Source organism: Enoplosus armatus, chromosome 18 (assembly GCF_043641665.1).
Source record: "Enoplosus armatus isolate fEnoArm2 chromosome 18, fEnoArm2.hap1, whole genome shotgun sequence".
Taxonomy (NCBI): domain Eukaryota; kingdom Metazoa; phylum Chordata; class Actinopteri; order Centrarchiformes; family Enoplosidae; genus Enoplosus; species Enoplosus armatus.
Window position 1 is genome coordinate 18,097,724 of NC_092197.1, and position 25,128 is coordinate 18,122,851.

The 25,128-nt window shown below is 46.8% G+C and overlaps 1 protein-coding gene across 1 annotated transcript in view; it reads left to right on the plus strand.

The window, feature by feature from the left end:
- The first annotated feature begins 20,828 nt into the window (after window positions 1-20,828).
- Window positions 20,829-25,128, plus strand: part of efna5a (ephrin-A5a) — a 63,314-nt gene continuing 59,014 nt past the window's right edge. Inside the window, exon 1 of the mRNA XM_070924798.1 lies at window positions 20,829-20,953. Within this exon, the coding sequence (XP_070780899.1) occupies window positions 20,829-20,953 (125 nt within the window). The remainder of the gene's footprint in view (window positions 20,954-25,128) is intronic.

Consider the following 25,128-nt stretch of genomic DNA (forward strand, 5'->3'; position numbering starts at 1 on the left):
TAAAATATAGCCAGTGTCCTCTCACGGAGCTAACGAGAGCCAGGTCGCGACCTCTGACCCGCTCATGTGAAATTAAGAGCTATTAACAGGCAGGTCATCGCTAATGAGGACCTCTGTCTGGACGTCCGAGGAGAGCTCAGCCTGTGGAATGTGGACTCCTCGTGTGCTCTGGGAGAAGTTAGCGCCACAAGCTCTCGCGACAAGGTGACGTTACACTACACAATACGTTGCATTTTAGGCATTTAGCCGACACTGACCAGCAGCGAGTGCATTAGCAGCATCATGTTGAGACCGTGATACCATATCTTTGCCGCATTAAAAGTTTTATTATAATTTCTTTTGCTGTGGGGCCAAAAGCAAACCAAACCTTTTGATCCAGAGCAGGAAATCTTGACAGCTGCTGGACATTCATGTTTCTCAGCAGGTGATTTCTAAAGCTTATGGTGACCTTTCCTGACCTTTCCTGTAGCGATATCATCAGGTCAAAATTAGTCTTTGACTAACATTTAGACCTGCGGCTGGGTGTTGATAATTCATGGTCTCCAGAGGTTGACAAATTATCTTGGTGACCCCAGGACTGTTCCTGTAGCACCATCTCTGCACCATAATCTCTGTGTATTATAGAGGTTTTCACAATCTGTGTCCATATCACATTTGGGTCAGGTGGGGTCCTGTTCTATCACCACAAGTCTTGGATCTGTGTGTTAATGTGTTTTATGCCTGAGTGGATCTATCAGCTCTGAAGTGCGGGAAAAATGACATGCTGACCACCACATTTTGGATCAGACAAGCTCTTCTTGCCTCCCTTTTGGATTGGGCCTTTTCAGCGGATCCAATGAAATGCAGCAGTAGCGGACTTTAAGGTTTTAAGTCTTTTTTTCTAATCAGGAGGGGAGCTTGATCAGAGTTGTGACAATAACTCATTTGTAAAGTAGGTGATCATAAAACCGCATCATATATATATATATATATGCGCGCTGTTCCGGACCTCGCGTGGTTATGATTTGATTTTCTCCATCTGAATGTGGCTACCGTCTGCGCTGATATGATCTAGCTGGATTCCAAGTGTCTCGTCGTGATCATTTGATTACGGTTCATTGTCCTGAGATCGGCGTTCAGGCACCAGGAGGCGCTGCAGTTCGCATGGGGGTCTGTTCATTCCTATGAAGACGACGGTGGGCCTCTGTTGTTATTTGAGAGCTCACGGGTACAGAAGTGAGAACAATACTGTGATTGCGTGATATGATGTAGAATAAAAATCCCATCCTAAACTGCCTGCTGGTATTGTGTCATAACACATGAGTGGAGGATTTTATCAAGTATTTAGCAGAGCTGTGAGGCATAAATGTGTTGCATGTGCATCGCCCCTGATTTTTCCCCGACACTGACACAGAAATACACTCCCTGTTAATGCAGCTGGAGCAGAAACAATACTATTTACATATACAAATCAGTATGTGCTTCTCGCAGTAACTGAGACCAGGAACACTGGTGACAGAAACCTAGAGGACAGCAACTGTCGCTTCTGAGAAAGAGCACCTGAATATGGAAATGTAGAAACTCAGCTCAGCTCAGTGTTGATGTGTAAACAACTGCAATGAGACGAGAAGATGACAACAATAGGAAGACCCCGCCTAAAGGCAAAACAAACAATGTCACACGATAGTGGATGCAGATGGTCAAGCAGGAGGCTCTTGTGTCAGAAGTTTGACCAGGACGGACGTAGTCGCAAAAAAAAAAGGAAAATAAAGATGTTCCTGATCAATGCTACTTCAAAAGTGAAAATAGATTTAAAATATTAACAAAACTGTGACAGTGTAGTAAAATCTGTAACTCCACTTTTGATAAAAGAAGAAACAGCATTAACACCTCACAGAAAAGCACTTTAATGCCAAAACTACCTTAATGACAATCACACTCACTGCTCCAATGATGGGAAATCTGTGCCCAAACCACAGGCCCGAAAATAAAACAAAGATTGTGTATGAAAGATATATACTGATGCATACAAAGGGTCATATTTAGCATGGATTTTTCAACCCAATAGGGATTCATTTCAGTCACAAACGTCCCTTTGCGGGCTTCCTTAAGAGTAACTGATACGCAGAGCGACAGTAACAAACGGTCATGGTTTCTGGTGTTGAACATGCTGTGCGAACCAAAACGCCTGGTTGTATGTCATGATCAAGGTACAGTATCCGACACGGCTGGCCCCAGACTTTCTGGGGCACCAGCGTCCCGGCTTAAGTCTTAAGTCATCCGTCTTAAGAGGAACTGTAAGTTATTGAAACACCAGTAATTTAACTGGACAACCACTGTATTGTTTCTCCAAAAAAAGCAATTGGTCAACTGTTTTTGTAATAACCAAATGTAGCCTGGACACAACAATACACACATGCTTTATGTCTAGTCTACAGCCATGCTGGCAACTGTGTGATGCTGTACTAAGGCTTTGACGTTTTAATGCTAAGCTCAGCTAATATGCCCACAATGACTATGCTAACGTGTTGATGATTATCAGGTTTAGTGTTCGCCTTAGCGTTAGCACACTCAAATTTAAAAGAGGTAGCGCTAAGCATAAAGCTGAGGATGGTTATGACCTGATATTTGGTCATAAATCAAAGCATTGTAAAGTAAGTAAGTAAAATTTTAACCTGATGGTGGCACCAGATGAAAAGTCAGGGGTCACCAAAGGTATCGCAGTTCATCCTGTGGGGAACATGAACATAATGCACCCAATGTCATGACAATCCATCCAATCGTTGTTGAGATATTTCAGTATGGACCAAGTAGACCGTCCGACATCGCCATCACTAGAGTCGAACTTGACTAAAAACTTTCAGCAAATCAAAACATGGCACCAAATATTCCAGTGTGGTTCTGTACGTGGGTGACATAACTAAGAATTCAATCTACTGGCGGCATTTCAAAATAAATACAGTCAATTGATCCATGGAACAAAATGAATATCTTAATCCCTCCATAATCCTTGAGGGAAACCACATGACGGGTGAAACATGATGACCAACGTCTTTATTATTCTGTTGTGTAAAAGGTAAGGAGTGTTTACTGATGACAGCAGGGACACAAAGACACAACCTGAAAGCAAGCCTGCCCCCCCTTCAGCCGTGAGCTGAGCGAACGTTTACATTCTCCACTTCAGTTTTAGTTTTGCCATTTCTGCTTCTGTCACTTTTTCTTTTCTTTTTTTGATGTTACTGTACTCCCAGGGACATTTGCTGCTTTGGAAATTGTTGGCATCCCTCCCGCCCAACAACTTGGAGCCCAGGCCCACCCAATCGCAGGGCTTCAAACACACATGCAGCAGGATCAAATCTGAATTAATGAATATATTTTATTAATGCTCTTTCGAATATGCGACTACTGAAAATGAAATATTTAATATGTTTGGGTCTTGTGTTACCACGTAATGATAATTCTGTTTCCACCAGACAGGATGCAGGGTGCGAATACCGGTCTCTGGTGTCAAAGTCTTGTGCTTTATACGCTCACTATGCACCCTGAGCATCTCTCTACGAACTATGTGTGGTACTTAGATGTGGACTGTGGAAAAAAAAACCCCGAAATGTTTCCTCTAGAACACATCTGGCAAAACCATTTAGAACGTAAACCAACCCCAGACCAACCCGTTGTTAGACCTTCCAGATACAGGTGTGTCACACAGGAGACCTCCATTCAACTTGTAATGCAGCTTTCAAAAGCAACTTGGCTGAACCAGTGATCATTAAGTTGTGTTTAGCTGTTTGATACTTTGACATTAAAGCTGATTTTTTGTTTTTTTTTCTCTCTCTCTCTTCATCACTGTCAAAAAAAACAGATGATGCTGTTAATTTTCAGCGTGTAGTTGTTGGTCTTAAAGAAAGACGCTTCAAAGGTCAGATCATCAGGGATCTCCCACAATTCCAAAACCTGCGTTTGTGCGTTCAAATGCGCGTTCGATGTTGAACCTTGCAGGCTCCCGGCACATGAAGCCGCCCGTCTCCTTGCGCACTCTGACTCTGTGTCATCAGCGTATCCGCTGCTGTGGCGTCTGACAGTTGCCACGTAATGGATGGCCGGGCGGCAGAGTAAACAGTCCGGGGCGTGAGCTGTGTGCAGGGGAGGTCAGACATGCTGATTTATGGCCTCTTGTGATAGATCGCCTCCTCTTTCGGGGAGGAGGTCACCATCAGATCCTCCTGACCGAGGAACATCTGTGGATTCAGCTGTGGCCTCCGTGACCTGCAGGCAGGGCTGCCGACGGAGCGGCCCGGAGCTCTCGGTGCCAATCCAATTCTCCTCCTACTTCCCGTCACTCGTCTCCTCCTCGTCCTTCTTTTCCTCCCTCCTTCACCTCCTCCTACTTGAGTACTTTCCTTTCACCGTTCGTCTCTTGCTCTTCATTCTCTTGCTCCTCGTCCTCCTCTCACTCTTACATATCTTGGTCCTCTTGTTTCTGTTTCTCCTCCACTTTTCTATCTCGAATTTCAAGGAGCCTCTTTTTTTCTCCTGCATCTTCTCCTCTTACACCGTTTAATCTTCGCCTCCTCCTTCTCCTCCTTTTTCTATATCCATTTTCCTCCCACTCCCTCCCCCTCATCCTCTTCTTACTCTCTCCCCGCCTCTTGCTACTCCTTCTCCTTTCATTCCTCATCCTCTCTCACCAGCCACAGCTGCCCTCCTTTATCTCTCGCTTCTCTTCTTCCTCCTACTTAATTAGACAACATGCATTTATGCTCACTCCGTCATCATTGAAGTGTCTGTCGTAAACACCTACAGCAAAGTTAGTAGCTGCTAGTTTGGAACATTTGCCATCTATCTAAATTACTATCAGGGGCTATTCAGCGGGGGTGTTCACTAAGACCGCAGATGCAAATGAGCCCACGTGCAGTTCTTCTGATTTGCATAAAGTGCCCCTCAGTAAGCCCTGGTGCCGGGCTGTTTCGACGCATGTTGCACATGTCTGGAAAGTAATGGGAGTTGAACACTTTTTCGGGACTGGAAGTGCGCGTTCATCCTGTAAGAAGTTGTCAGATCAACAAAAAGATTGAAGTGTATGGTAACCCCCCGCCCCCCCCCCTCCTTTGCTTCAATCTTTAGTACTGCCTGCAGGCCTTTCTTTCAGGATGTATGAAACTCTAACAAACAAGTTAGGGCAGACTGTATGCAGCCTGAGAGGCGAAAAACCAGCTGGACAGTCGGAGGACACTGTTTAGATGGATTTGCTTGAGAAGAAAGAAAGTGGGGGAAACAAATCTAAAATCTAAAGTCGACCGACCTCTCACGAAGTCCAACCTACAGTTGGAGTATGACACCCGATTCGTTTTGAGATTCGTCCGTCCACTTGGGCATAAAACTGCGGTGTTGTGATGAGCAATTTATAAACCTCACGCCGTGTTCAGTCCCCCGCCAGTCAGCCGCTAACAGATTGAAACTCGACATTCTGCGATCAATTGTCCCTCATCAGCATGGAGCAGGTGATCTCGGCCTCGCCGTCTCACTCGCCACTTTTCTCATTATCTCGCATTCCCGCGAACGCACATACGGACACAGTGACGGGAAGCATTCGCTCAGGAGGCGCATGTCTGGGCTCACCGTGGAGGTTTATCCGCCGTGTCGGAGTGTGTTGGTATGCGCATGTGATGTTGTGTGATATGGAGAGACGGGCAGAGATCCCCCCGCTGCGGTGTGTTTGTTTGTGTGTCACCAGAGCCTGTCATTCGATTACAGGTCACACTAATCTAATCGTCCGGCTGTGAGCTCAGTGTGCAGGCGTTTCTGAAAGGGACTGTAGTGTGCTGGAGAACACAGACCTCAGTCTCTCCCCACGTTACCTTTTGCTCCATGACAAACTGTGCCAGGGCTGACTCTGACAGCCCGCGGCTGCTTCCCAGACTGATTACTGTGGGAGTGAGTGGCCTTCGCTTCAATTTAGATACCTCACCAGCTCTGGTTAGATATGTAGGCGTAAACAAGGGGGTCACGCCTGGCACAGTGCAGGTCTATCTGAGTCCCGGGGGATGTCCAGGTGTGACGGAGGACAGAGGCGTCTCGGAGATAAAGCTGTTATCGGTGTGACTTACAGGACTGGACAGGACAAGTGACTCAGCTCTCCTCCCTGAAATCATATTGACAGGAAATGTGGCTCCCTCAGATGAACTCTGAGGCGCTTTCGCCCGGGTTTATCATTCTCGGGCCCCGCTTGTGAGGGTTGGCAGCTGATACAGATTTTCTCAGGCTCAATCAGCTGAGCGGCTTGAGGCAAAAGAGATCGATACTTTTCATTTTTAACACAGAGGCAGTATCGACCGCCTGAAAGGGCCTCTTCAGTGGGCACGGAGAGGCTTTCTGTGCCACGATAAGAGGCGTATTATTTTAATCATCATCATCTTTCATCTGCTCCCCTCTTATCTGTCGCCCTTACACAGGAAGATGGTGGAGGAGAAGGCGGCGATGTGAGAAGAGAGGCGAAAAACAGATTGGTCGACTCTTCTCTGAACCAGCGACTTCTTATTTTGCACTCTTTGTTGAGTTAAAGCCGCAGCTAATAGGATGACATGCTAGTGCCGGGTTGTGAACGCATGCTGGCGTTCATCCATGAACACAAACACAAACACATAAGCAGCACACAGGACACGAATTAAAACACTTACAGCACCGTATGCACCAACCCACTGCTACTACCACTATTACTGCTCATACCATTACCATAGTAAGAATAGTGGTTTTACCATAACCACTGCTTGTGGCAGTGGCAGTTTCACCACTGCCATGGCACAGGGAGTAATGGAGTGATAACTTCTTGTCAAAAAAACATGCCAACGTTTCGGCCTGGTGGCCTTCACCAGAGCACCAAAGAAAGGCTGCAAGTGATCTACGGCGAGTATGATCTGGTATCCTGGTGACCCCGCCCGGTGACCTCCGGTGCGTTGCTTGATGTTGGGTTCGGTTATTTCAGGTTAAAGGTCCCATATGATGCTCATTTCAGCTCTATAATTATATTCTGGGACTCCACTAGAGCAGCTTTGCATGATTCACAGTTGAAAAAAGTCCTTATTTATCTTCTCCTGGCCCTTCATGCAGCCCCTCAGTTCACCGTCTGTCTGAAACAAGCCGTTTGAGACAAACTGAACAACCTCCAAACACTAGAAGAGTCGTCCTGCGCAGAGCGCTCCAATAACTTAGACAGACTGAGCGGGTGGATGAGCGTCCCTGTACTTGGTGGATGGTGCTGTGCCTGGATCAGATGACCTGCTGGGGGCGTTGCTGTATAGTTGTGACATCACAACCTTACAGAAGTCCTGACGGCTCGTTTAAAGGCACAGTGTCTGAATACGGGCTGTGTTTCATTTCTCTGTGGACTGAGCGTTTCGATCCTTTCACAGTATTTATACAGCACCCAGACCTGCTTTCACTCCCCCTTCTCTCTCAGCATCTGCTCACGTTAGATAAGAACCACCTTCTTGATGTTCTGCAACCAATCAATAGGACATGACAACCATGCAAGTGAGACACGACCGACATTACGACAATTTCCGCTGCTGCAACAAGTAGCTGCGACAGCTGTGCTTTCCAGTTGTCTGTTCCACACACGTCTGGCGGCACAGATACATTTCAATTGTAATGAATCCTGAAGCCGAACCCTGTTTTTTAGCACTGCGCCTGAATGCATCCTGTGAAGACACTGTGACGGAGAACTGAGGCCGCTGCGGCTGCTTTCACTGTGCAGCCCGTGCAGACACAGCTTTACTGCTGCCGTGGTCTTGCCGTCTTGCTGCTTCCTGCTTGGTTGGAGCTGGAGGCCATCAAAGAATTGAACGCGGCTGGTCTACAGGTTGCCCCTCCCTATCCTGGTAGTCTGGTGGCCCCCCTCCTCCCTGGCGCCGCGTTGTGTTGCGTTGGAGTTCTCTTTGGATTTTCTGTATAGTTTATATGGTATTAACATGTATGCTTCTTTATTTGCTATGGTGTAGTTGTTGTAGCAATGACAAGCTGCAACAACTGTTACAACTGTTACTACGGCTGCTACAACTGCAAGTTCTATTACTGGGGCGACTGTGGCTCAGCAGGTAGAGTCCATGTCATGTCACACATGTCACACAGCTTGCTGCCATTGGTGTGTGAGTGTGTGTGTGTGTGTGTGAATTCAGTTCCTTATGGTTCTTATTTTACTCTGCTACCAGAAATGATCCCATTTTTGTGTGTGAGCAATAATTCCCAGATACACAAACGAATGTGTTCATTTGCCTGACCTCTACCTTGAGTCTCAACCTAACCTGGATTTTGAGAATATATTGTGTCGTGTATGATTGAAACTGCTGCAGTCAAGCTGAGTAATAATGCATTTGTTCATTTGTACGCATTTAGAAATACCTTTTGGAAGTTTTGGTCGTTTCGCACACACTACAGAACCTTTATTGCCTATTTTCGTTGTACAATTAGTCATTAGTTGACACTTTATCGCAGAATCCACTCTGCCTAGGAGTCGTTTAGCAAGGCGCAGAATGCCCACTGTGTGCGGAGCGGCTGCCGACACAGAGCTTTGACCTGCCAGTGGGTGTGGGCAAGTGACGAACAATTTCACTATCAGTATCACCATCAGCTGCAATAAGAGCGAGAGAGGTGGAAACCCTCAGGCTAATGTAACGGCCATATCATCATGAGAAAACAATGGATGTATGTATTCATGACCACATCCATATACATACACACACACACACACACACACACACACTATGATGAAGCCATAATGTTGTGAGAATAAATCATGTGATCATGTACCATCGCCCAGCCTGATGGAGATCAGAACGGTCGAGTTTGTCAGGAGGCAGAGACACAAACAAACTGGATATTGTAATTTTATTCATTGACCAAATTGGCAGATGAAATACAAACCATATTCATAAAGTGGCAATAAGAGGCACAGGCAATACAAAGCTAATGGCTCTGCCAGCGCAGCAGGGTTTATTGTTTCACTGCAGTAATAGACTCTCAAGGACAAACTATTGTTTAGAACCGGCCTTAATGTTTGCAGAAAATCACACAATTATTCTGACAGATGGAATGCTGTAAACTCCAGCCTGGGTATTCTTTGCATTTTTCTTAAATTTAAAGTTTTCATGGTCTTATAAGTACTGGATACACATCACATGGCCATAAAGCCCATTACTTGTCTTACTATGTGAGATTTACAACAAAAAAAAAGTTGCTTAAGTCCTCATACTTGCCTTCCACAACGATCCATGTGACAAGGCAACTCATATAACCACCAGCCACCTTTATGGTTGAGGTTCTGATACGTTTAGGCATCTAAAACTACTTGATTATGGTGAGAAAAAAAAAAAATCCTGGTCTGGCTCCAGCTTCTCAAATGTGAGGATTTGCTGCTTTTGTCTTTGTTTCATATGATCGCAAATTGAATATCTTTGGATCTTTCAGTTATTTCACCAATTCTTCAATTATAATGATCCAATTTACACAGTTAATTTCATACTATCATACCATCATATATCTTTGGCCAGTCATGGTGATGCTGACAAACCTCTAAGATACAGCTGACAGTGCTTTACTTCAGCTGCTTGATCACTCTTTGAAATTGTGGACTTCTTCATGAAGACGAGTAGCTTTCCGGCCCTGCTGCAGCTTCTTTACTGTAAAAATGATATAATGGGGACACGGGTGAGCGCTCTCGCATTATCGGCAGACAAAGAAGGTACCACAGCTTATGCACAAAGACAATCAATACGCGTGCAGATGTGGTTTGCGCGTTCAAAGCAGGCCCTTTGTTTCCACAAAGGTGACTGGGAGACTAATTTAAATTCATCACCACTGGAACGTGCCTTGACCTCAAAGCACAAAAAAAAAAAAAAAAAAAAAAAAAAAGTGAAAATACTGCTGCTACAACCGGCAGTCCTTTGTAGATGGGATAGATTGAGTTCTGTTCTCTGTAACCCAGCTCAGCTCAGTCCATTATGAGGAATCTTTTGTTTTTTTCATGACAGGGTTACAATAACCAGGCACCCCTACGCTGTGAAACGCTGATTACCTTGAGCCATCACTGCCAGCTCCCATTCAACCTTTCTATGAATCACTTCAGCAGCCGCATCCATTGTGTGACACAAACCAGGGGCCGAGAGGAATGTACTCACTTTGTGTATTCCTGCTGTCAGGTAAGTGTCAATGTCAAAGTGTCGGCGTTCTGTGGGAAAAGGAAAAATATTGTTTTATTTTTAGTGTTTTTAGATCGACGACTTGCTTTCTTGGAGGTCAAAGGTGGTGAAAATGTCTTTAGCTCCTGACTGTAATCATTCAGCTCACACCTGAAAGGCAAAATAGCAAAGATCTTTAGCCAAGAGTCCTCTCCTCCCCCTGCTTCTTCTCCAAGCAGCCGCTAGTAGATTTGCCCAGTAATCCTTGCTGACAGTTCACCAGCGAGCGCTCTCAGGATTTTAAAGGAGATTAACTAAACAAATACATCATCTTTAGAGGCCAAATCTGTCTTCAAGGAGAGTGGTGAGGGATGAGCCTCTGCGCGGGGGAAATAAAGACAATGAATGAGGGAAAGGTGTCCGCTTGTGACAGCAGGGGTGGGGGGGGGGTCTGATAGCTGCTGAGGGCATCCTGTGACTCGGAAATCACACACTTCATCTTTACAGCAATCAATGTGTTGCTCACTGTTTAAGTGTCCTTGAGCAAGAGCTGAAAAAACCAGCAGCAGCAGTGATTTGCTGCCAGGAGCCTCCACTCCTCTGTTGTGTACGCCCTCTCTCGTGTAATACATAAAAATAAAGTCTTTGTTTTGATTTGCAAAGTGCTCTGAAAATAAATACACGGGGAAAGAAACGAAAGAGGCACGATGCTTGCACGATGTCTGGCACACAGGCTGCATGGATTTTAAAACGTATTTTCCTGTTCCTGAAGACTTCAAGCGAAAGTTTAGACATTTTGGGAAATAAGCGTGTTACATGAGAAGATCGATACCACGTTCATATCTGTCTATTACATATGGAGCGACAGCCAGTTAGCTTAGCGCAAAGACTGGAGGCGGGGGGGAAACAGCTAGCCCGGCTCTTCCCAAACATCGCTTGAGACAATTTATCAGATTTTGTGCAGCTTCCTCTGAAAGGCTTTTTATTACTTTTTTTTAATAATAAAAGTAATACCCCCCCCCCCCTCAAGACGGTGCCCCTTTTATATCCTTTTCTATCTTTTCACACCTACTTGTATCACATCTTTTCAAAGGTAGTTGTTTTTTTTTTATGGTGTTCTTTCCCTGACAGAGTCGACTGTGGAGGCACAAAAGATGTTGCCTTCTGGAGTTTAGCAATTTGCTTTGTGATTTCCTCCTCCTTATATGTTTTTTCCTTGCCTCGCTCAGATAAATGTGTTTCATGTTTGTTTTGGAAACTGTCAGAAACCCTGCCGTCAACTGACACATTGATCTGCCTTGGATGGTCCCTCACGGATGCACAGGAAGCTGAAAACTGAGCTGTTGTCTTAACGGGGCAGTTTTGGAGGCATAACTTTTGAGTTAAAATCTTCGTTATACAGTTTTTCCCCCCCAGTTCTTTTCAGGGCTGTGGGGGGCCCCAGGTGATTGCCAGCGTAAATCTAATAATACTTGGATTATTGGTAATTGAAAATGAGCACGAGGGCACTGACTGGGGCACTTAGTGCTTGCTTATCATACAATGTAACATAACATATGTATAAAATCAGGGGAGCCGACATACACAATGTGCCTCTTCAAAAGTTCATAATTGGTGGGGGGGTGTGGGGATCCTCCCTCTGAAAAAAAAAAGAAGTAATTTAAAAGCAATTTCCTGCATTTCCACACCACTTAACCTCTCGGATTAAGTCAGGTGGGTAAACTGCATTTATGTGCGTTTACCCTCCACCGCATCCCAAACAATAAAACCAACAGGGCTATCACTGCACCAAAGCAATTGACGCTGTGCCAAGAAATGGCTAAGTATGCTACTTTTTCTTCCGAGCTAGATTGTGGTACAACAGTTTACTTGTTCCGAGAAGCCTACAAACTATTTGTCAAATCTCTCATCATCGCTCACATCGCGTATTTAATGAGTTTTTAAAACTCTCCTTAAGAAGTCGGAGATGATAACAGAGATTCCTCGACTCACAACAAGATGGAATCCGTGGCTAACATGCAGATATTTTGCAGCTCTCTCTCTCTCTCCCTCTCGCCGCTGAGTCCCGGCTGTGCCGCTCTGCTGGGCTGGCACAGACGCCTGTGATCCATCATTACCAGCCGCAGCCAATGCAGAGTCACCTCAGCCCCACACTTCTCCACAGGCTGCCTGCTAATTAGGAGGAGCAGAGAGTTGTGAAGTAGCTGCTGTGTAATAGCATCTACAAGTTATGCATGCGCGGCCAACACGGAGCAGTGATATTTTAGATTTAGCTCGGCGAGGGGACGTTTAGAATATGCTGTTATATCAAAAGTCTTGTATTAAAATGAGATGGCTTCCGCTGGAAAATGCACAAAATTGAAATGAAATGTAAAAGTTTAGTCCAGGAAATAACTTGAACTCAAAGTTAAGGACATGATATAATGTTCATTTGTGGAGGGTCCACGCAACCCTCAGGTGTAAGACAAAAAGCAAGGGTACAGGCTGCATTGCAACAAACCACCTGCCAGACATTTCTTTTTCCATAGAGCATGTCCGTAAATGTTGATGACTGCTTTCAGGTGATCTTTGGGTTTTACCACGTGTCCCAACAAGTTCTGAAACGCCAACAGTGCTTCGCCTGGCAGCCGGCTCCCGTTGGCTGTTTGACAGTTTCGCGATCATTTGGTGGCCCACGGGATGCTGTGCGGGGATCCTTGGTCCCGAGCCAAACTTTGAAATCCATGGATGTACAAATGAGGAAGAGTAGGGCTGACAACTCACATTCGGTGCTCCTTGGAGTTTAAATTGTGTTTCAACCCACATAAGGGTCTTTGTCAAGTCTAAATGTGGCAATTTAATAAAAGTCCTGGGGGAAAGGCACGAGCCGCGAGCATTTTCAATTCTTCATTTACAGGCGTTTAGCACTCTACCTTTAGAGGTGGTGCAGTGATTTACTTAGGAACTGAGCAAGTTTTACATGACAGAAACAATATTATCTCAATATTCTTAGAGAAGACAGACTTTCTCTTGCGGCAACATGCAATGTGTACGTGATACTGCCAGATGCTATGTCAGGCCAGACAAGTCCTTCCTCACCGAACTGGGAAAACCATTTCTTTACGGAGCTGGCTTTGTGCACAGAGGCATTGTCCTGTTGAAAGAGAGGGCCTTCCCCAAACCCATGCCACAAAGTTGAAAGAACACTGTTGTCTAAAATATCATTGTATATTGTACTATTGTCCGTTTTTTTCGTGAGATGCATTAAATAAAACGCGTACGAAAAACTTTGACTTGTTCGGCAAAACCACTTAAGCCGAGATGACGGATTCACAAATACATTTCAAAGTATGCGTTTAAATCAACAGGCTCCAGGTTCTCAAATGTGAATGACCAGAAGTGCAAAGTGAATGGAGACTGGACTTGATTTAGATTCTTGAATCGCCTTCAAGAATGATGTGTTTTCTTTGTCTTTTATGACAGTAAATCAAATATCTTTGGGTTTTGGACTGTTGGTCAAACAAAACAAGCTGTTTGAATAGGTCAAGTAAGCAAAATCAGTTCGTTTCCCAACTGTAGCCCTGGTTATGTTTGAACCACTCCAATGAAAAGTATCACATACTTACATCAACACTCCATATCCCTATAGTTTATTTGTGCTATGGAGTGTCTTTGCATGCTCTATCCTGAAATCGCTCTTGAAATTATTAGATGTATCTATTTTGGCTTCGGGGGGGGGGGGGGCTCTTTCCCCCCGGCTGATTACAGTGCAAGTCATTTATTTTCGAAACCTATATCAAAGGCCACCAGCTTTATTATATTAAAGTGTCATTTTCACACAGATCTTCCCAGAGGGGCATCAGATATCTGTCGGAAGCATAGCCAGACAATGTATTCCCTCCTGCGCTGGTCCCCCTCCCCTCCCCCATGACCCTATCAGGTCGAGATCTTGACCTACCGACACATGACCCCGCCCCCACACTCCCAGCCTCATTTATCCGGTAGAGACACATGAGCTGATGAGTCCTTTGGATCATTGGCTTCGGATCAATGTTGCTGCGCTCGGAGGGACTTTGTTTCAGCAGTCTGATTCACAGCTGCCGGATTTCCAGTTATGATCAAGTGCCCACTTCAGCTCGAAATGCCTCCGATCAAAGGCTAATGAATAAAATTTCCAGACCTTTTCATTTGAAGAACTAAAAGGTGTAAGTGCTGTGCGTATGATTAATCAGGTTAACTTCAAGAGCTACTTTAAGGGCTCATGCCGAGCTGATTTCTGCTTTTGTCTACAGGTCCGACATACTGTACAGGGTGTTTTTCTGTTTTTCAAGAGGGGGCTTAGACCTAGGCAAGGCTACAAAATAGACTCAATATATGTAAATTTCTCTTGCAATTTTCCATTCTGTCTTTTTTCCTCTCCCCTAATCTAATCTTATCGAATCTGGACCCCTATGGTTTTAGAAATAAACTAATTTCATACGGACAAAATTGTGTTATGAGAATGGGAGTGAGCGGATTGATTGAAAGGGCAATAAGGGCCGATCAATGAGCAGATGAGCGCTGGCCCTTCGCCTCCACAGTGTGTGACTCCCCGAGGCAGGTTTGGCTTCGATTCGGATAACACCCACTCATTTAGTCTTTGGGGTGGTCACCCACAGATGTGACTCTTGTTACAAATCAGTGCCATTCAAGATTCAAATATAACTAGGGTTGGGGGGGGGGGGTGAAATAGGGGCACCTCTTCCTCCTCCCGCAGGTTTAGGAGTTTTATTCATCCTAAGGCCACACAAAAGAGGCCTTTCAGATAACCACAGGGGCACTTGGGCTATTTAAAAGGTTGCTTGGCCTGACCACAGGGACACTGACTAGGGGCACTGGTCAGGAGGGGCTGACTAGAGAGCACTTGGTTTTACCAGAGGGGCATTTGGGGGAAAATGTTGGTCAACCAGAGGGGTGCACTGACTAAAAGTGACACTTGCACTGGCCAGAGTGGCAATTGGGTGCACTTGAATCAACTATAGACACCACAGGGAGCCCTTTAGGTGATCATACAAGGGCACTTTGTTCAACAGGAAGGACACTTGGGATTAATAGAGGGGTACCTGAGGGCGGATTTGGTCCAGCAAAGATAATAATAATAATAATAAACTTGACTTATTTAGCATCTTTCAATACACAGTTACACAGTGCTTTACAATAAAAACAGAGCACATTATAAAACACAAAGAGAAAGAAACAAACTAAAAGCCATGAAAACTAAAGACATTATAAAACACAAAGAGTAAAATGAACTCTTTTTAAAAAAAGCGTGTTTTTAAAGAACAAGACAGAGTTCGCCCCCCTGATCTCCACCGGCAGGTCATTCCAAAGTCTGAGAGCCCCGACTGCAAAGACTCTGTCACCTTTTAGGAATCAATCTGGACCCTTGGAACAAGGAGCGACGCGTCCGTGGACATCAGGGGGCGGGAGGGGACATAAGGCAATAAAAGATGTCATAAATAACTTGGGGCTTTATAAGTAGTCAGTAATATCTTCAACTCAATCCTAAAAGTAACTGGTAGCCAGTGTAAGGGAGCCAGGACTGCCTAACCAAAGGTGCACTCCAGAAGGGCATCTGGGAACCCACTTTTGGTGTGACAATAGGACAAAAGTAAAGCATGAAACTGTCCCATTATGACATGCTGGGTATATAAAGGCTACAAAAAGGGGGCACTTCACCCCACCACCACCCTCTGTGCACGCCACTGGTATAAATGGACAAATCCAGAGAGCACCCCCCCCCCCACCCCCACCCCCCACCAACATAGCTAGCATTCCAGTGTCAGCAGCCCTCAAGTTTGAATGACTTTAAGCAGGGCAGGCTCCACGGGTCACAGACATTACTTACCTACATGCGGGGGAAACATCACTATGAAAACATCGACGGAGAGAAGTTCCCCACAAAAACACGCGAGGTCTGAGTGTGTGTGTGTGTGTGTGTGTGTGTGTGTGTGTGTGTGCGTGCCTGTCTTTGTGTGAGCTTACGCACGCTCCCAGGCTTTTGTGTGCGAGTGTGAGTTTGTGTATTTGTGTTTGCAGAGGTCGTGTGTGCAAGGAGAGTTCAACCAGGTGCCACACACAGACCCACAAGTGCAGATTTGACAGGAATAACCCAAGACCTCCCACGTCTTTCTGCATCTAAGTCAGCCTGTCATCGTACATCTTCCTCACACGCCCTCGCCCCCTCCTCTCTCGGCTCCTATTTCCCCTTAATTTGTATATTTTTCGCCAAATCTTTTATCATCGGCTGCTCTTCCTTCTAGCCCCGACGTCCTGTCCGTCCGTGCGAGGCCAGCTGGGAGGGTTCACGCTGGAGTTTTGGACAGAGTGATGAAGAAGCAGAGGCAGAGGACTAAGCCGCTGCCTTGGGGGAGAGATAAACATTTACTTTTCCACGAGGAGATGGCGATAGCGTTACAAGCGGTCTGAAAATTAGGGAAGGAGAAAAGAGGGGAAAGTAAAAAGGAAGCCAAATGGACAGTGAGAGCGGAGGAGATCACTCGGTATCTAACACACAATTCATTCCAATAACAACGGCTGACCGGTATGCTGTTTTCCCCCTTAAAACCTTTTGAGAAGCAGCAGAGAAGGTGCTTGTAGAATGTTAAGTTGTGACCATATCCACTGGCAGGCATTCATTTGCAATGCGGACAGGTTACCAGAACCCACTGTGGGCTTTGAGGAAGGAAGGAAGAAGAAGAGGAAGCACAGCGAGCTTTGATTCATTTTGAATGGAAGATTGAAACAGCAACCCAGCCCGGTCCCAGAAATTGCACTTGTAGGAAAATGATTGCAATGTTTGCGTCTAATAAACTAGCCTGTAGAAAGTGAACCACAGCAGACATAACCTCGCTTTATCCTTGACACTTGAACTGTATTAACTCCCCAAAACTCTAACTGGGTAGATGTGGCGTCACTATCCTTTTTATTACATGAAAATGTTCATTCATGGTAAAAGCATAACACAATTTAGAGAAAAACAATGTTGTGTGTTCCCGAGAAATATCCTCGGATTTATTGCAGATTTTTTTTTTTTTTTTTTTAGGACTGACTATTCAAATATTGTGATTTTTTTTTTTTTTTTAAAGTCATCCTGATTCCCCAGCTGGACAGAGGGTGTCATGTAGGTCTTTATACAAAAAGGTTCTCTACAGATCACATTAATACCAAGTGGGACTTAGCGTATGTAGCACGAACAGATCTACAGCGAAATCTTGACGAAACTCAAATGAATCCACAAAGCACAAACAGCTCAGGTGGCAGCAGATATTTAACTCGTGTTAAGAAATATAAAGATACAGTGCAAGGCGGGAATATTGAAATGGATTTTCCTCTGCAGAGCCAAACGTGATTACAGTCTGTTTACCAGCTGCTAATGGAAGAGGACTGAGGGGCTGTAAAGCCCGTGTCACAGCATAAATACTCAGTGGCACTTTGATGGCACTGCTTTATTACAGATTGCATTCATAAACAACAGAGAAAAAGCCAATCGGAGCAATCTGCAGCTCTCCTCGCCTTGTCACTTTGCTGGCCGTGGATCACGTCTGAGCCCCGTGTTAATACAGTGTGCGATGTATACTTCATATATTCCTCCATGTACGGGACTCGTGAGGCCACGAGACATTAGGATGCACTGCTGTGTGTTGTGCTGGCAGCCCCACTGACCCTAATTTATAATGACTCCATTGTCTTGGGGAACACAGACGTATATCAGGCGTAAATGAAGTAGGACAGGCACTTTAGCTGGGGAGATGAGGTGATTATAGCTCATGGATTAGTCTGGGCGAGGTGGATGATCAGTCTGACGTGCACACACACACACACACATATGCACACATGCACAAAAGAGATGTGTGCACACACGCAAAGCACTCAGACCTGCAGGTTTCATGTGTACACAATCACGCATTTACAGGACGCACACATGCAACGACCTCACCACGACGCCCGAACAAACACAGTGCGAGGTGGGTTTACTGTAAACCTGGGCAGTTACAGGTAGCTGTTTCATACAGCAGGGTTACCAGGGACAACAGGCTCGTGTCAGCTCGGAAAAACAAACAAAGACTAGCCTTGGAGCATTTGTTTCTCGCAGTAACAATGAATGGCGCTCTGATGAACCGGCCTGCCCTGCACCAGACCGCAGACAGACACAGTTAGCCAGCATGTAGCCAGCCGAAGGGCCCCCGAACATGCGACAGGAGCACTTGGGAGAAAAAGACACACTTGAAGCTGACGTGCACATTTTTATCTTTAAAGGTCCTTGTTGGATGCAAACCTGCTTGTCTTGCTCTGAGGTAGCAGTGAACCAGTCAGCCTCTGTGCCACTCAGTCACAGGCAATAAAGCATTTGATATGATAGATATATATAAAGCACTTGATGTGTTATCTACCTGATGCCCTTTCTATTTCACTTCATTTTGCAGGGGGATCACCCCAGAGCTTGCGTCCTGGTAAAATGAAAAAAAAACAAAAAAAAACCCCTCATCATTTGAAGTATGTCTGCCCATCCATTTAACTGCTGCTTCTATAGAAGCTATTTCATTTTGCGCTCTGAGAAACTCTGTGGCTTTGCAATAAGGGGCCAAACAGACGGAGGGGAACTCTGAACCAGGCGAGATGGGAGTTCAACGAGCCCTGTTCAGGTGGAATCAACCAGGCTTGTTTGTGAACAGAAGCGACTGTTCAGTGTCTCTGCGAAAGTTTACAGTCTCCTGTTCCTGTTGAGCCCGCCGGCCCCTGGTGCTGCTGTCGTGAGCAGGAGGACCAGGTCCACTGGCAGGCTGCAAGTCTGTCCCTGTCTGCGGTGACTCCACCTGGTGATGTTTACGCGCTCTAAATACTTTTAATAGTTCCATGCAAACAGAGGAGCCGTTAAAAAAATGCTCTCTTGTTCACTGAGCAGTAAAAGAGACCCTGTGGATCCTCAGACAAGTTCATGGTGGGGTTTTTTTCCCCAAGACCACCACTACGTGGCGCACTGAGCCATGAGCCCAAACCACTGCACGGCACGCTGGAGGTGTGCAGCGTACTGCATGTACAGCCCTGAAACCTGAGGGAGGCTTTTTAAAATGTCTGTCAGACAAATGTCTAACAACAACATGAAAACTGGAAGAAATGAAAGCAGCTTTTGCTTTTGTGCTGTCAATAAAATGTGTTGCTATTCTCGGGTCATTTACTGCAGAATGGAAATGTTGTCCCCCCCCCCACTCAAAGAACAAGTGAAAACTCCTGTCGGCTGAGATGCGTTCACTGGTTTCAGCATTTCACTTGGACACGCTGGGATACTGAGTGAAAAGGAAGTGTCGTCCAGTGAAGGCAGCTTGCTGTGCAGCGCGTTTGTGAAATGATCTGGGATCTGTCTGCCTGGGAAGCACAGATAATAACCTCCCCCCCACCACCACCCCGCCGCCCCCTCCCATCCCCCCAGGAGGAGGGACGTTGTTTTTTTGTAAGCGAGACGCCCGTCATTCAAAGCCCAGGCCAATGAGACCGAGCGACCGTGAAACCGTACACTGCAAGAAATGTCTGCAGCAGCGAACAGACAGCGCTGCGGCGGCGGCGGCGGCGCCCACGAGCCCGCCTGAGTGCAGTGGGTTGTGACAGCCTCTCCGCGTGCGGTGAACCGGACGGACCTGTCCGTTTTCTGCGCGTGCTCGGCGAGATTGTGTTGCCTCCTCACCGACCTGCCGTGCGTGGACGTTCCGTGCGGCACGTGAAAACTGCGAAGCGTCACAAAGTTGTTGTTTTTTTTTTTGTTTGTTTTGTTTGTTTGTCACTTCAATCTGAGAAAAGGAGCCGCGGCAGACTCAACGGCGCTAAGAGACACTTTTTGCAGCGTGCCTCGGCTGGCACAGTAGGAGGGAGAGAGAGAGAGGGGGGGGGGAGAGAGAGAGAGAGAGGGGGGGGGGGGCGTCGGGAGGAGGGGGGTTGGTCCCGGAGAGCATGGCCGCAGGAGCCGGAGCGCTGACTTGGTTTGGTTCCTCCACACTGACAACACCGCTGCTCGCGGCGCTCGTCAGGGGACGTTTCAGCCCGGAGAGCGCGTGCGTTTCCGCGAGGCGGAGAGGTTTTTTATTTACTGCGTGCGTCGTCGTTCGGCTGGGCAGAAAGCGCTCGTGCAGCCGCGGGTGCACCCGGAGCTGAAGCCGCTGGTTGGAGTCTTCTTTTTCTCTGAAGAAGGGGGGGGGGGGGGGGGACTGCGCTCCTGCAACCTCCGTCTTCGCACCGCGGGACATTTATTCTCTGATTATTGTTTTTATTTGTTTTGTTTTCTATATTGTTGCCACTGCGCACGCGGCGCTGCCTCCTCGGCGCGAGTTGGAGAAACTGTCCGCTGCGCTGCGCGGAGTTGAGCCCGAGGACCGGTGTTTGGGGCATCCAAGTGAGGGGAGAGAGCGTCGGTTTACCCTCACGGTCATAACCGCAAACCTGAACGGCAAAGCCGCTGTCTTCACAGAAGAGAGAGAGAGAGAAAAGAAAAAGACATTAAAGCTTTCATTTTTGTTTTAAACGCAGAGGAGGGAGCTACGTCTGTGCGGGGAATTAATAAAAGAAGAAGAAGAAGAAGACGCGTGAAGTGGACCCGCATTTAACTGCTCTATCCCGAACCAGAGGGAGGACTCTACTCGATTTGGCTTGGTCGGAGTTTCCAGCGCAAACATGCCGCAGGTGGAAACCGTCCTCTTCCTCGCCCTCATCATTGGGATGTGCGTGTGCGGCCAGGACCCGGCTTCCAAGGTGGTGTCCGACCGCTACGCCGTCTACTGGAACCGGACCAACCCCAAGTAAGTAGCCCGTCAGCCCGCCAGCCCAGCATGACATGACGCACCGGCACACTGGGGCTCCCCTCCCCTGACGTGACCCGGTTTACGGTAGTTGTCATTGTTGAGTGACGCACTGTTACATTTGCTTTGAAGGAACTCTTCTTCGGCTCACACGCGGTTGATAAATGGAGTGTGTGCGTGTGTGTGCGTGTGTGTGTGTGTGTGTGTGCGTGTGTGTGTGTGAGGTGCACTCCGCCGCCATCAACCTCCATCTGTTGTCGGGGTGATCACATTTTAATAATCCTCCGTATCGGAATCGTCTCCGTGGGCGCCGGTGCGCGCGCCGAGCGGCACGTGAATCACACCGTTTGACGGCGGGGCAAACGAGGCATCTCACGCGGGCTCTCTCCGCTATTACGCACCAGCATCGCGCGCCCCATTTACGCGTTACTTCTTCGTGCGTTTGCGCCACGTTTCGGGTCAGAATGAGACGCGCGCGCCGGGGGAGCGTGCTCTGGCTCAGCCGCTGCTGGAAAAGAATGCTGAGTTTGCATCCAGTCCGCTGCCATCGATTACAATTGACAGATTTGTGTGTGTGTGTGTGTGTGTGTGTGTGTGTGTGTGTGGGGGGGGGGGGGGTTGGCACGTTAGAGTTTATGTGGTTTGTTATTACAGATAAAGTGTATGGATGTCTTGCTGGGTGGCTTCCTGCTTTTAATTATTATCACAAGTCCTTTCACATGAGCCCAGATCCTTCCAGCTTAAATGCTAAGGTGACATTTCTCTTTCTAAACTCCCTCCTGTGTGTGTGTGTCAGTGTGTGTGTCAGGACACCTCCCTCAGTGACTCAGTGGCATGGTGATATAAGGAGTGTGTGTGTGTGTCACTCTTGTTTCAGCTGGGCAGGGAGGCTAAACACTTCGATCACTGGTATCAGCGGGCTGCATTTTCGGGGCATGAGTCAAAACAGAAAAAAAAAAACAGAAAAAAAAGAGAGAAAAGAAATTCATATGAACATTTGCTCAGGGAGAAGAAACTGGTTTGCTGGGCTTCGGAGGAGTTGAGCTGGCAGGATGTTAATGATACAAATGCAAATGTGGTGGTGGTGACATCAAAGGGCTGGTGGAGTTCCTGCTCCGCTAACAGACAGATATCTGAGCCTGATAGCAGCTTTACGTGCCACTGCAGGTTGGTTGGTTTTTTTCTCTTCCTCTTGGCCTTCAAACAGTTCCCAGCTCCCAAGTCGGGTTTCTTGGTTGCCATGCCCGCCCCCCCCCCCCCCCCCCTCCTCTCCGTCCGTCCAAGTGCTCCACCGCCACCCTCCCTCCCGGCCCACGCTGGGGCAGACAATAAGGGGGTACACAGGGGTATTTCAGCTGTGGCCAAGGCTCAGCGTGGTGCCCGGTCTTGTGAGAGATCCACACATGCTGGGGTCACACACTTTGTAGTAACCAGGCGAGTTGCGGGTTAAGCAGCGCAGAGGGGACCGTTGTCAGGGTCAAAACCGGGGCAGTACCGCCGACCATGGGGCCCACGGTGACGGCCCCGGCACGGCACCCCGCCTGGCCTTTGTCTCTGCAGAATGGAGGCTAAATAAATGAGTAACTCTAAATGACTGTCTCCTTTTCTCATTCATGACTTTAATCTAAACCTGACCCGGGCTGTATAATGTAAGAGAGGGCCGCGCTCAAAGCCTGGGGGCCCCCCCCTGACCTGCAGCAGAACCTAACAGTATTCGATACAAGCTCGCGGGCCCCGGATCCCTGCTGTTTAATGTAACCATGCTCAGTATTGGAGCCCTGGGAACCTGCTGAGGTACAGTCCCAACTTCCAGATGAGCTTTCTTACCCCCCCCCCCCCCCCCCCCCCTTCTGCCTTCTCGGCTGCATATTTGACCAAAGTGGGGAAAAATGGCATCCGGAGCAGCAGTCCATACTCAGCCATTCATGAAATCCCCTACAGGAGCTCTGGAATTGAAATGGGAAGTGAGTCGTGAAAAATGGAAATACGGGGACATTTTCATGTTTTTCTATTGTTTCAAAGGGGCTGAAAGGAGCCTCTTTTTTTTGTTGTAATTTAGATAAACGTGTGTCCATGTTTGCCATGCTTTCATCTCAGGGAAACATCTTCCTGCGCTGATGCTTGTTGCTGATTAGGACTCTGAGCGGCGGAGGAGGGATTTACGGCCCTGAGGATGGTTCGGCCTCGCCTGGAGTTTGAAAAGCTTCCACAGTGACAGCGAGTGGCTGCGCTCGTATAAGCTACTTAATGAAATTAAATGAAACTCCAGTATCGGGGAGCCTTGTCAGTAGGACACTGCTGAGACGCAATTGATGTAATGAAGGGTTTTGATGCCAGATCCCCCCCCCCCAAAAAAAAGAACCAGAAAGGATAATTGTTCCATTTTGGTGTTTATCAGTCACATGTAATTCACTCGGCGTGGAGGCTGCAGTGAAATCTCTTGCATTGTTTGGTCTGCTCAGTTGGCCCGTTAGTCAGGGGATGTTATGTGCGTAAGCTGCGCTGTACTGTGCTGTAATGAATTGCAATACGTAGCGGCCGTACTACAGTGCCCCTGGTCATATTGGCAAAGTATCGCCAGCAGCATCTACAATACACTCTCCAATATGGCCTACTTTATAAGTTATTAATGGATTTATTCATGTTAATACATCGTTTCTTCATGTTTATGGATCAGCCTTTTGTGTTGACCCTCCGACGGACAGTTCCACCTCCTCCCTTCTGAAAAAAGCGCTGCAGGAACATGTAGAACAAAACCCATTTATTAACAACTTCCTCTCACTTCACACTGCACACACTTGATGGATTATTGCAGTGGGGGGACTCTTTATTAATTACTTGGTAGCATTAGAATGACACAGTTGATGGCTTATTACAAAGTGAGAACCTTTATTATCAAAACCTAAACATTTATTTGTAGGTATTTAACGGAAAATTCTGCGTGCGACAAAATACTAACCCGCTATAAAGCTTGCCTTACTAGAAAGTTGTAAATCTTAAAGAGTTGTTAATGAATGGATTTTAGTGCCGTATTAATACCTTATCAAAGATCTTAACAAATGATGTATTAACCATTAATAAGCCGCTAGCGACTCCTTAAAAACCCTTTATAAAGTAGATCGATTAAAAGAATCCAAACATTTGTCCATTTCTGTGATTAGTGTATTAACACATGTAGTTACGGCTTATAAAGCGTGTATTAAGTGTGCTTTTTTTGGAAAGTGGCGTCAAACAGAAACATCCCAATGAAGAGAAGGAATCGAAACGTAGAAAATAAAAACTAGCATTTCGTGGTGGAGACGCTCAAGTATGAAAAATGAGCCCCAGATGTTCCTTGTCAGCTTTGTCATCTGTGTCGGTAACAAACGATGGTATAAAGCGTATGGCTGCTGCCCTGACAAGGAGCTATTAGCGAATTCCCTACTCACCAGCTATTTAGCTGCTTCATTAAAACCCACCCGGGCCCATATGGTCGGCACGCAGGCGTTGCCGTGGCCCAAGGTGTTTATTTGTTGCTGATAGGTGGGATCAGCGGAGAATCGGGGCCGAGTTCCGTCCCTAATCTCCCAAGCTGTTTGTGTCTCGGACGCCATGGAAACTGATACCCCTAGTCATCAAAGGACCTCATTGGGTGGGACTAACGACCTGACAGCTGGGGAGAGAGGGATTCCAGTATGCAGGGAGAGCACTGTCACCCCAGGGGTTTCCTTTAATCCCTGATAATGCCCATCCAAAGCTTTACCCCAGCAGATGCAGCGTATTTCTCCATAAGACAGTCACAGAATCTAATCAGGGCCCTGTGTTCATGTTTGATATTAAGTGTGGTTATTGACTCTAAAGACCTCTCCTGATGATCCAAATAGTCTTTCCTCTCTCAGTTTCTGGACAAACTTGATTGTTTTCGGTTGAGGTAGCACCTCAGAAATGGGAGTAAGCTCCTTGCCTGGACACTCGCGCACATTTCTTCTCAGAGTGACCTCTGCTATTTGCTTTTCTTACACTGCTCTCTTTTTAATCTCCACTTAAAGAAACAATGCTCCATTTTTCACTCGGTGGCGAGCTGATGTTGTGATAGTTTCCCAGCGGCATTGTGAGTTGCCCCGTTTGCATTGTTCCCAGTGTTTACCCTCGCTTTCCCCTCTCAGCCTTTTCCCGGCTCCCTGCCGCTCGGTTCC